Source organism: Typopeltis vanoorti, chromosome 1, assembly GCF_054136105.1.
Source record: "Typopeltis vanoorti isolate ZY-2024b chromosome 1, IOZ_Tvanoo_1.0, whole genome shotgun sequence".
Taxonomy (NCBI): domain Eukaryota; kingdom Metazoa; phylum Arthropoda; class Arachnida; order Uropygi; family Thelyphonidae; genus Typopeltis; species Typopeltis vanoorti.
The window spans coordinates 82,672,968-82,685,151 of record NC_143549.1 but is presented as its reverse complement, the minus strand read 5'-3'; the positions used below and the strand labels follow the sequence as shown (position 1 = coordinate 82,685,151).

The window sequence follows — 12,184 nt, the reverse complement described above, 5'->3', positions numbered from 1 at the left end:
TGCCTTAGACGATAGAAATATAAGATCTGATAATGTTGGAGTCTTGACAAGTAAAAGACTGATTTGGAGGAAAATTGTAGATAGGAAATTAGTAATGATGTAATTTTTTCATGTAGTACTGTCATATCCTGTACACCCCTTGAGGGTACATGGCAGGAATTTGATGATGATGATGATGATGATGATAAAAAATAACAAGTACTAAATTTTCTCCTTAAATACAACATTTGTGCAAAAATGGACTAGATGACGTTTAAAAGACATCAGCTATACTAACACTACTTTATGGAAGAATAATGTCGACAACAATAACAACAACAAAAAAGATAAACAAAGATTATTAGCAGCCAAAATGAAATTGATGAGACAAACAACAAAATAGACCCAATTTGATCAGAAATGAAGAAATAAGGAAAGAATCAGACCAAAACCGGTAATAAAGAAATATGAAGACACTGAGATGAAAAAAGGAACATATTAAAGGAATGCCAACAAAAATGATTGCCTAAACAAGCACCTCAATATAAATCAATCGAAAAAAATAAAACCAGACTCTCCATTGATAGACATCATTGATGAAAGAGAGATGGATAGACATCGTCTTGATGCGGATCTTTGGACTGAATCGTGATAATAATGATGGTTCTTCTCTTTTAAGTTAGTGCTTTTACCATTCTTAACCAACCCTTATATCGTTCATTCATAATTTTCGATTATTTGTATATGATATTAGCATGCACTTCCAATTCCTTATAATATCTATAGCTCAACCAGTGGGACATTTCTTTAGCACTTAGCCTGCTAATTCCGTTCAGAATTGAATGCTGAAAAATCTCCTCCCATATTGAAGGCAAATATTTCTTCAGAATTGCTTTCACTGCGAGTCATTTTTTGGGATTGTTTCAAAATTATCATCTCCATTCTACATTCAACACATAAGTTAAAACAACTTCTACAGTTATCTTGGGCCTAGGTGACAAAAAAGTTTCAATTACATGATTGAGTTGTAGTCCCGTTTGACAAACGGAAAAGAAGATTTTGAGAATTATTACGAAGAATAGCTGTTATCATTATTATTGTACATAAAGGATTCCTTATGTTTTTATATTTCTTTTTTCTTATCACAAATTTCATTGTTATGATGTTATTTGTTTGTGTTAGAATTTTAACAAACATAAAAAGAGTTACAAAATTTTTATATTTATTAAAATGTTAACAAACATAAAATGTTATGTTAAAAATGTTAACATTTTATCTACTAGATCTGTTATAATAATTAATGTCGATAACAAAATTCTAATTGACAAAAGAAGAGTATATTCTTCAACAAACTAACAAAAATATTAAACTAGAATTTTGATAAGACTTTCTATTAATAACAACAGCATTAAAGAATTTGAACACATACATACAGTTTATATTAATGCATTTCTCGCACTAAAATGATTTCTACTTATGAGAGAGAGAGAGAGAGAGAGAGATGATATCAATAGAAATAATATTATAGCTCGAAGCGTTCAGTGTTCACTGAGCTCATACAAGAATAAGGAAATGTTGATTGAATTAATTACACACAAAAAAGCAGGAACTTAATGAGGAAAGTTAACCTTGTAATGTTTTGCAGGAAAAGTTGAAACGAGGAAAAGTTATCATAAAAAAATCTATTAAAAAATTCTGTTGAAATCAACGAACGAATAGCCTTGCATTGCGTGGATTAATTCTTTTGGCACCATTTCAAAATTTGCTAGTATAGTACATTCCATGTACTATCAACAAGGAATGTGCTAGTATAGTACATTCCTTGTTGATATCATATTGTAACGGCAAACTGTTTAAAACATTTAAGTAATCTATGGCACAAAAAAAGATGGTCCAGCATTTAAGATGTATTCTAACAGACCACAAGAAAATTATCATAGAGGAATCAGCGAACCACGAAGAGGATTATACCTTCTCCGAAGACACCAATCATTGGTCCTTGTTACATAATACTAATGATCATAGTTTGGAATAGTTTCGCATAGACAAATGAAGGTCAAACGCTATTTGATGCATTAGTTCTTGACCTCAGGAAGAAATAGTAACACTCCATTGAACATCAGCGGTTCAGTTAACAAAATGACTATTAATGGTTTACGGATAAATACTGCATTTCAAAGCTACTTAGATTTTCAAAGTATCGGTTATCTGCTACTTTTTTGAGGGAGATAAAATATAATTCAAAATATTACACGCACGCACACACACAAATTTATTTATTTACATGAATTATATAAGCAGCTTACGGAAATCAGCATCGCGATTTTTTTTATAAAAGTAATAATATCTCTGTTTCATTGCATAGTCGGAAATACAGATTTATTGAGTCCTTTAAGTACTCTCGTCATTTATTTTTCCTTATCGTAGGGAAATCTGGGCACATAGCGTGCTGCAAATTTAATGAAGGTAAAAACGGAATTGTCACAATGGTGGATGATTTTACAGAAATTGGCGTTAGATGAACGTTGTTTAGCATCAGAAATCGTAAAAGAAGAAGGAAATGACTTCACAGAAAAGAGTATAATGCGTGATAATTACGAGATATTGAAGGTGTAATGGACTAGCAACCAACATCATCATCTCTATCAGGAAAATATGCGAATTTCTGGAAATGATTTGAAAGATACGATGCATGTCAGGTAAGTGACTACTACTGGAAAGAAATGGCACTGCCAAAGCAATAAAAGTAATAATAATAATACACGGTCATTATTGGGACTCAAGGTCACTCGTTTACTGATGTACCTGCATTGAATTTTTAACCCGAAGCAATCTTTACTGCCCAGCAACAATTCATTAATTGCAATGTATGATGAAATAATCATAGGATTATTCCTTGTGTTTGACGTATTAACTACGTCCAGCATAGCAATTAATTTAATGTGATATTAGAACAATATGAGGTATTATTAAAATCTCATCTCAAAGAGAGAGAGAGAGAGAGAGAGAGAGAGAGAAAAGTGAAAAGATATGGGAGAATAAATGAAAGAGGATTTAAAAATGTAAGGAAATGATTCCAGATACCCTCCCCCCCACAAAAAAAAGGTAAAAACAAGATACATCTCGTAATCGCATTGTTGTATAATGATGTCATTTACGCAACAATTTAATTTACAGCAATATTTTTGGCAAATGTGCCGCATACATAATTTTGTTTAGACTAATTTTGCCATTAAAATAGTCAATTTTTTAATAGCAAAACATAAAAATAAAACAACACGACACATTTTAATGGTGATCATAAATATCACATTTCATCAAACCAGGGAAATGTTATTATCATTTCGAATCGTTTTGTCAATCATAGCGAAAAAAAGCAAAAAAAAAAAAAAACATTATGATGTTCGTTTTAGTATCGTAAACTATTATGATAGTTGTTTTAGAGATATTTGCTCCACAGTGATGAGAGTTGTGTACAGGGAAACACAAGAATATATAATTGAAAAATTTGAACGTTTATTTAAATAGAATGCTGAAGCCCTACTGCAACTTCCTATTTTGAGGAACGACTGCCTCTCGTTAGGTTTTTTTTTTTTTTTTTCATTTATAATCAATTTCTACTTCTTGCCCAAATCCCGTTGACATTTACATCCTCACGAGGCGTGTATTGTTTTTTAAATTATCCATTGTTAACGTTCTACATTGTATACTAGCCTGCCACTGAAAACGACCTGTTATTCTCAAGTTAAAATATTTCGAAAATAAACGTTTTTTTGCTTTATATATATATTTTTGTTTTAATTATATATTCTTGTCGCTACGTGTACACTGCTGTCATTATTATGACAGCTGTGTATACGTAGCGACAAGGATAAAAGTAACAATCTTTCATCAACCCTCCTCCGAAAAGGTTTTATGAACTTCTTTATACTTTACACACACACACACACACACACACACAGAGAGAGAGAGAGAGAGAGAGAAAACAGAAATAAGAAACTCTCTTTATATATATATATAAGAATTTTCTCTTTAAGTTCTCAAAATATTAAATGTGTATAAAAAAGCAAATAAAAAACGTAGCTTCTATCACCCTGTGACTAATTAATATTTATTGCATTAAAACATAATGGAGCAAAAGTTTACTTACCCCTCAGTGTGGACAAATCTACTGGCTTGGACTGATGCTCTTCATGTTGTTCCAGCGCCATTCCTGATAAGCGATCCTCAGCTTTAGTTAAGAGGAAAGAAAGTACAAAATTACTTAGAACAATGCGATTTAAACTATTGTCTATAAACGCTATGTGCAACTACATATAAATTTTCTTCCTTAAGGTAACATGCAAAGAGGAAATTACTGCGTAGTGGATTAAAGAGACGCATAGCGGTCATATCTATCATACGCGATTGAATAAATTGTTTGGTGCCTACTTCGCGAATTCACATTGCTTCGTACATATGAATAATACATTAGAAAACTAAGAAAGAAGCCATATAATCGAAGATTGGTATAACCGCCATCTACTGGCGAGTTTAATCGCATTCAAAATTCATTTAAACCCTTAATCCGCCGTGCGTTGGTTTCACAGGATATAAATTACTTAGCGAACTTTTTCCAAAGAGAATTACTTCTATCTCAGAATTTAAATGTTACTCTATTTCTCACCCCAAAACCTCAGGATATCCGGTTAGGAGCTGTGAAATATAGAGGTCGCGACTTAAGCAGTTATAAATTTTCTACGTGAGCGCGATGAGTATAATAATGGGTCGTTGTTAGAGAAGGTTTAATGTGGCTCCCCCCCTCCCCCTATCCGTCTCACGCATGAATTTTCTAACATCTTCATCAAGGTATTAAATGATTGACCTCTGTTGGGACACTGCAGCAATTGGCAGCACGGCGACTCAAGCGAAACTTGTCACGATGTATGGTGAACGCATTATCACGTTAAAGAAGGGTTGTACTCCTTCCTATCCCCTCCTCTTCCCCCCCCCCCCCGATGAAGAGCATGAAGGGTAACCTACCCCTCGACAACACATGACATTAATCTTTTTCTATCAAAATATAATTTTCGTGTAGGGAACTTAATGGGAGGTGGGCTCCCAGCTCGTGCAGATCTTATATACAACAATGAAGTTAGGAGGGGTTTTTGGACGGTGCTATTAAGGCTACCTTTTTTTTTTTTTTTTTTTTCAACTTGATGACTCTATCACGACTCCATTGCAAAGTACTCTGAATCCATGCTACCATTCTACGAAGTTGAAGTGAGACATCTAAAAGACGGTGTTTCATTTCTACCTGGATTTGTATCGTTCACTTACGGATCTTTCCCATTATTCAAACTTCTATGTAAATAGTACGAATGATATAAAGACTATTTATAAATGCTACGTCATGACAATTAATGCTCTATAATATTTATGTATTTTTTGTAAGAATTAAAAATAATATGAAAGCTAAAATAATTATAATGATTTAATAATTAAGAAATTAATATAAACAGAGCTTTACAAACAATGATATCGCCTTTTTCATATCATTGATGACGTACATTGCATGCTGTCACCTGGTATACACGAGCAGAACTCATTATTGCTATGTAAGGTGAAGCAGAAAGTGGCATTCGTTTTAGTCTGACAGTACATTAACTATCATGCCACCTAGTATACGCATGCATAATCTATTATTGCTTTAGAAACACGGAAGTATATTATTTGTCAAACAAACAAACCACTCTATTTTATTATATAGCTTATCATCATTTCACTACTGGTCCTACCTCTGAGTAATATTGTTTCACTTAACCTATTTTAGAAACTATATTATTCATCATATATGACTTTGCTTGTATACGAAATACGTTTTTGGAGTTAAATAGCCTAGGGTGAAGAGAAAGAACATATGATATTACATCGTCTGTGAATGCAATGAAGCATGTCTTTACTGAGCAATTTTTCTAACATTACTTATTTGTAATTTGTTATATTTTATCTCATTTTCTTTGTTGTATACCTTTAAGCCTTAAGAGTTAAAGTGAAATTATTGATGCTTTCATAGTACAGTACCCGTTCTCTGATTGAAATGATCTAGTTTCTAATCCTCATGTTCGCTAAAAATAATCTCTAGGCCTTTTCAGCAGAATCTGAGGTTTACAGTCTTGGGCGGAGGGAAAAAAGTACTTATTTCTTAAAGAAAATCTTTTCTTGCTTCACATGTACTTCGGCATTGATAACGCTTTTCAGAAACTAAATCACCGTAATGCTAAGTGAAGAATACGAAACATAAATCAGCTAAGGCAGCTAAGGGCATTCATGTCCTTAGCTGCCTTCATCAAGATTTAGTAGTCAGCCTTGCAGTTCTGATTAATATTCCTGCATCATCCTTGTCAGCTGTGCACTGGCAATTTTTTTTTTCTATGATGACGTCTTTCCTTATTTTCCTCAAGCTAAATATCACCTTCGAAACAGTTCCTTTTGGCATGTTGACAATCTCCACGGTACTTTTCACGGAAACGCCTGCGAAATGTGTACTTCGATTTACATTTCGTTTACACTAATTCGTTGCCTCCTCATGTAGAACCTTCTACATTTCGCGTTGCACTTGAGATTCGGTCCTTCTATGTATGTGTTCATAAAACAGGACTCACGGAAAGAGGTTTGCAATTGTTGTATTCTTAAGTCAGGCATGTACTTACTTACCCTTTAACAGTATGCCTATATCCTTTGTTCATATGTACAGGGTGATCCAAAAATCGCACACATCATACAAGCTTGTATTTTTCAATATTAGTGACAAACTTCATAAAAATAAATTGCTTCGAAAAAAAGCTTATAACCGTATCTTTATAAGGTAAAAATAAATAACGTTACTAAAGCAAATGTTCAAAATGGCTGCCTTGTTCTTGAATGCAGGCACGTGATCTTTTCACCAAATTCGAGACAACGTTTGGAAGCATGAAATTACTGACTGCTCTGATTCTCTTAATCAATTGTGTGAGAATTATTTTTATACACACCTTACCTTATAAGAAGAAATCTGGAGGTGACAAATCTGGCGACCTCAGGGGCTCAAATCCTTTAGAAATCAGTTTGTCAACAACAAAAAAAAAAAAAACTCTTGCAAAAATTGCATTGTTTCATTGATGTATGGCAAATGGCACCGTCCTGCTGAAAACAGCCATCTTGTTCTTCAATCTCAAGGAGTGCCACAAAGTGGGTTATGATCAATGGTGTAGCTAGAGCTTTTGCCGCCCTCTCAACACACACCAAAAATATTACAAAAAGTCAACACGACTTATAGAGAAATAAATTAAAACACTATGTTCATTTTGGAAGTAAAACTTTAATTTCAACATTCTGAAATATTATTTTTCCTTGCTTTTCTGTTAGCAAAATCGTCGATGGCATTGGCGAAGTCTATTTCATAGTAATGTAGGTAATTCTTAATCAATTTTATTTAGAAAAATTCCTCTCACAACTAGCAACACTTACAGCAACTGTTAGGGTTGATATTACAACGCAGTGGTATTACTGCGATGGCTTGTTACGTTGTACTGTTCAATGTCGTCTCAAAGAAAATGGATCCGACAATGCAACGCGTGATACTGCACACCACACTCCGATTTTCAGAGAATGCGAGGTCGTTTCATCGAAAACATGAGGATTTTTCCAATGACCAAATTCTGTTATTCATTAGCTGTTAACGTATGTACTTAGGCGAAACCACATTTCGTCACTGAAGAAAACATTTTCCGTCTTGTGAACTCCATTTCTTCAACAAATGATCGAAACTGCCTACAGCATACAACACGGTTTTCCTTATCCAGTGGCTTCAATTCCTGAACTGAGTGAACACAGTATGAATGAAGTTGTATTGTTTGGTGGCTCTCCGTGTATTGTCATATCACATACCTATTTGTGCAGAGAAAAGTTTTCTAAGACTCTTTGAAGGTGAACGTTGTAACACGTCATGTACTGCAGTCATTTTCCTCAGTCAAAATGGGAGGTCTTTCGTGTCGCTGCTTGTCTGCAGCTGATCCAGTTTCCCCAAAGTGTTTGATTAATCTCGTAATTGTCGAATTTTGAGGAACAACAGAGTCCAGATACTTCTGACGAAACTCCTCCACAACATTTGCGTAAGAACGACAGCAAGATAACATTCCCAAATAACAACTCGTTGCTCCTGGAAAGTACCTCCTGGTACTTTCCAGGAATGGTACTTTTGCTTTCCTTATAAAGCGAAAGTACCATTTCGCTTTCCTTTATAAAAAAAAAAAACTACGCAATGGACCCAATACCCGACACGTGGCGGATAGATTACACGATAGTGACCAATAGCCCTGGGTGCCATCTATAGGCGATACGAATAATTACAATTGAAACACTTCGATGCAGCTCAGCTTCAGCTTTGATACGCACGACTTTTGGATCACCCTATATTTATATATCTCACCAACCAAATAAACCAATGGTCATAATTCCCAAGAACAAAACAAACTCGGATCATATGTAGAAACTATTACCTCGTCCGAAACAGCCGACGCTTGCCTAAAACAAGGCCATACAAGGTTGGTGTTTAGTAGAGTTATTGAGTCTAGTAGAGAGGCTCCCTCGATTGGACAAGGCAAATGTAACCATCAAAGGAAGATCGTTATTATTTGTGTTAATTGTCCCCTATACCAGAGGAATAAATGATAATTAACACAAAAACGAGTAATAATTTTGCTGAAAGAGTAAAATATAAAAAAAAGGCAAAAGATTTTGCTCCCAGAATGATCTCATTAAGATTTAAACCAAAAGAGAGACATGCGTATATAAAAATAATTTCAGTATAATTTACCAGACTGGTCAGAGTATATATGATGAATATATTAAATTATTTTTTGGTAACTTTCCAAAACTAATTAACCTCTTCCGAAGATGGTCATGTGATTATAATCATAGACAACTTCAACGAAAAAATTGTCTGTTTTCAATATACAGAAATCTCATGTGATAAGGCAGTGTGAAGTAGGAGCTGGGAAAAAATGACGTGCTTCTAGAATTTCGTAGTAGGAACACATCATTTGTCAAAAATCGACGTAAGCTTACATTTTGTTCCAACACGGAAAGCAATATATCTAATTTACCATATCAGTAAATAAGAAAAAAAAATATGTATATAAAAAAGATTTCTTAAATGTCAACAGATGGAAGCAGTATGAATGAAGCCTTGTTTCTTAGGCCCTTCTTTACAACAACGTTATGAATGTCGCACGGTAGGGATCAGAACTTTTTCATATATTCCCATATCCTCCAATATAGGAATGTTTAAAGAATCTTTTCCTGGATGATTCGTGCAATATGAGATCTTGTGTAGACGGATCATTTCATAATCAAAATTTCCTTCAATTCTTCATAGTTAAGAGTTTTACTGTAATGTATATCTACAGTAAAACTGTAGATGGAAACCACAAGTTGCTTAAAATTTAGCAGCATCAATCGCTGGTGAATAAAAAAACACGTGAGCGTGACTTTCACGACGGTTGGTAAATTCCAATTTTACACCCTCTGTCCAAAAAGAAACCGAACTTTTCGAAAATAGAAGAAACTAGTGGAGCTACCTGTTGTATCTTTTTGTTGTCGAAAGCGGCAACCTTCATTAGTGTTGTGTTCAACTGCTTATGACATTTGTTTCATTAGAAGCCGAGTTATAGTGTTAAGAGTAACAGTGAGACAGTTATAGTGCCAAGAGTGTTTGGCGAACGGTCGGTCGTCACGATATTCATGCCGTACAACGAATTCTCGCTATCAATCGCTTCAAAACTTCGAGATAAAACTCACCATTGACCGCTTGGCCAGGCGGAACGAATTCTTTGTGGATATTGCCCTTGGAATTGTAGAAACAAATCAGCATTGTCTTTACTTTTGACTTCTCCAAGCGACTTTTTTTCTGATGCCCCTCCCCTCTTCTGGTGGTCTCCACTCAGCACTGCGCTTTGTTTCGGATTCATACTCAAAACACCAAGTTTCGTCACCAGTAACGATCGTTTCAAGGAAGTTTTACTCCTTACGAGCAGTTTAATGAGGTCCTTGCAGTGTTCAATCCGATACATTTTTTGGTCGTCGGTCAACTTGTGGGGAACAAATCGCGAATGCAATTTACGAAGGCCAAAACTCTCTGTCAAAATGTTGTACACAGTTGATTTTGGAATCCCCAATTCATCTTCAATCAATCTCACGGACGATTTCGGGATTTCTTTGACGAAATCACGCACTTTTTGGATGTTAACTTCGATCAGTCCAGTTTTTGGACGACCCGGCTTTTCGTCATCTCTCAAGCGTCTCACGACTACTTTGAAATCGCTTAAACCACTCGTAAACTTGAGTACGGGATAGGCATTCATCACCGTATGTTTTTTGAAGCATTTGATGCGTTTCGGTAAAACTTTTACCAAGTTTAACACAAACGTGAATCGCAGCTCTCTGTTTGAAACTCATTTTCCGACCGTTCGTCAAAACACACTGTCACTCTTGGCATTATAACTCGGCTTCTAATGAAACGAATGTCATAAACAGTTGATACAACACTAACGATATAATAGCTTTCAATTCTGATGGGGGGATATTTAATTCTGAAGGTTTGGCATTGTAGATCACTTTAGCTACTTCAAATCGAAGTCTGTATATTCCACCATCATTGAATTGAAATGAAATTGAATTGAAAGCTATTATTTCCTTAAAACGTAATAAAAACATAATCATTACCAGAACTGATAAAGGAAATACCACTGTGGTTCTTGATAGAAACTCATATGACCGAAAAACGAATTTACTTCTTCTAGATCGTAATACTTACGCCAAATTGGATTATGATCCTAAAAAACGTCAACTCAGAAAATTAAATAAGCTACTTAATGAAACTTCCTCCTTAGATGAAGAAACAATAAAAAAACTTAAGATATACCATGCAAGACCTCCTAGAATTTATGGCTTACCTAAGCTACACTAAACTAATGTTCCACTTAAACCGTCGTAGACTGTGTCAGCAATCCATCTTGCAAGTTATCAAGATTCTTATCCAAACTTCTCCGCCTCACACACAAAATTCTACTGAGTTTCACACAAAAATTAAAGACATTCAACTATTAAAATCTGACTTGTTAATCAGCTTCGACATTGTCTTCCTCTTCACAAACATTCCCCATAAAGAAACAATAGAATTACTAACTCAAAAATTTCAGTCTGATATAGTTGAATTGCTCAAGTTTGTTATTGCATCAGGTTACTTTACCTGGAAAGGTCAAATTTACAAGCAAGAAGAAGGAACAGCAATGGGATCTCCTTTATCACCAAACCTAGAAAACATGTTTCTAGAACACCTTGAAGAAAAAATATTCACTTTTGAACCCAAACCAAAACTTTGGTTAAGATATGTCGACGACGTATTTGCAGTCTGGGATCATCCCGAACATGAATTACAACTGCTTATAGATAAAATTAACATTCATCATCGCATCAACTTTACGTTAGAAAAAGAATCTCCACAGGGTATCTCCTTTTTGGATTTACACATCCAAAGAAAAGAAGACGGTTCCATCGCCACGTCTGTCTTTCGCACGCCTACATTCTCAGGTCGCTACATTCACAATTCTTCTGCTCATCATCCATCTCAGAAATCTGGAATTATTAAGTCACCACTAGTTTCCAGAGCACACAAATTCTGTTCCTCTGAAGAATCTTTAAACCAGGAATTAGAAGTAATCAAAAATACAGCCATCCTAAATGGATATAATCCTAAAACAACTCAAAAAATCATCAGTCACTTCTCCACAAATCAAACCAGACAGGAAGAAGTCCATAGGATTCCCATACCTTACGTCAAAGGCATCTCAGAACGTCTTTCTAAAATTATGAAGAAATACAATTTTGCCACTACTTACAAACTTATCAACCAAATTTACAACTTGTTACCTTCTCCTAAGGACAAACTCTCACCTTTGATGTTGCCTGGCGTTTATGAGATTCCATGCTCATGCAAATTGTCTTACTTTGGACAGGCAGGTAGTTCTGTTCAGAAATGCATCTCGGAACATCAAGACCACATTCGTCTCTTTAAACCGCAGAAATCTGGCCTCTCTCAACACGGAATTGAAAATCCAAACCACAGGATCCATTTGGAAAAGTCTAAACTTTTACATAGATCATGAACGTTTATACAAAGAAAGTT

At 34.8% G+C, this 12,184-nt stretch overlaps 1 protein-coding gene across 6 annotated transcripts in view; it reads right to left on the bottom strand.

Moving 5' to 3' along the window:
- Window positions 1–12,184, bottom strand: part of LOC150110161 (uncharacterized) — a 110,468-nt gene that overhangs the window by 40,798 nt on the left and 57,486 nt on the right. For all 6 annotated transcript variants that reach the window (XM_090398178.1, XM_090398161.1, XM_090398169.1 and 3 more), the window contains one exon: window positions 4,130–4,210. In XM_090398178.1, coding sequence (XP_090254304.1) covers window positions 4,130–4,210 — 81 coding nt within the window. The remainder of the gene's footprint in view (window positions 1–4,129; window positions 4,211–12,184) is intronic.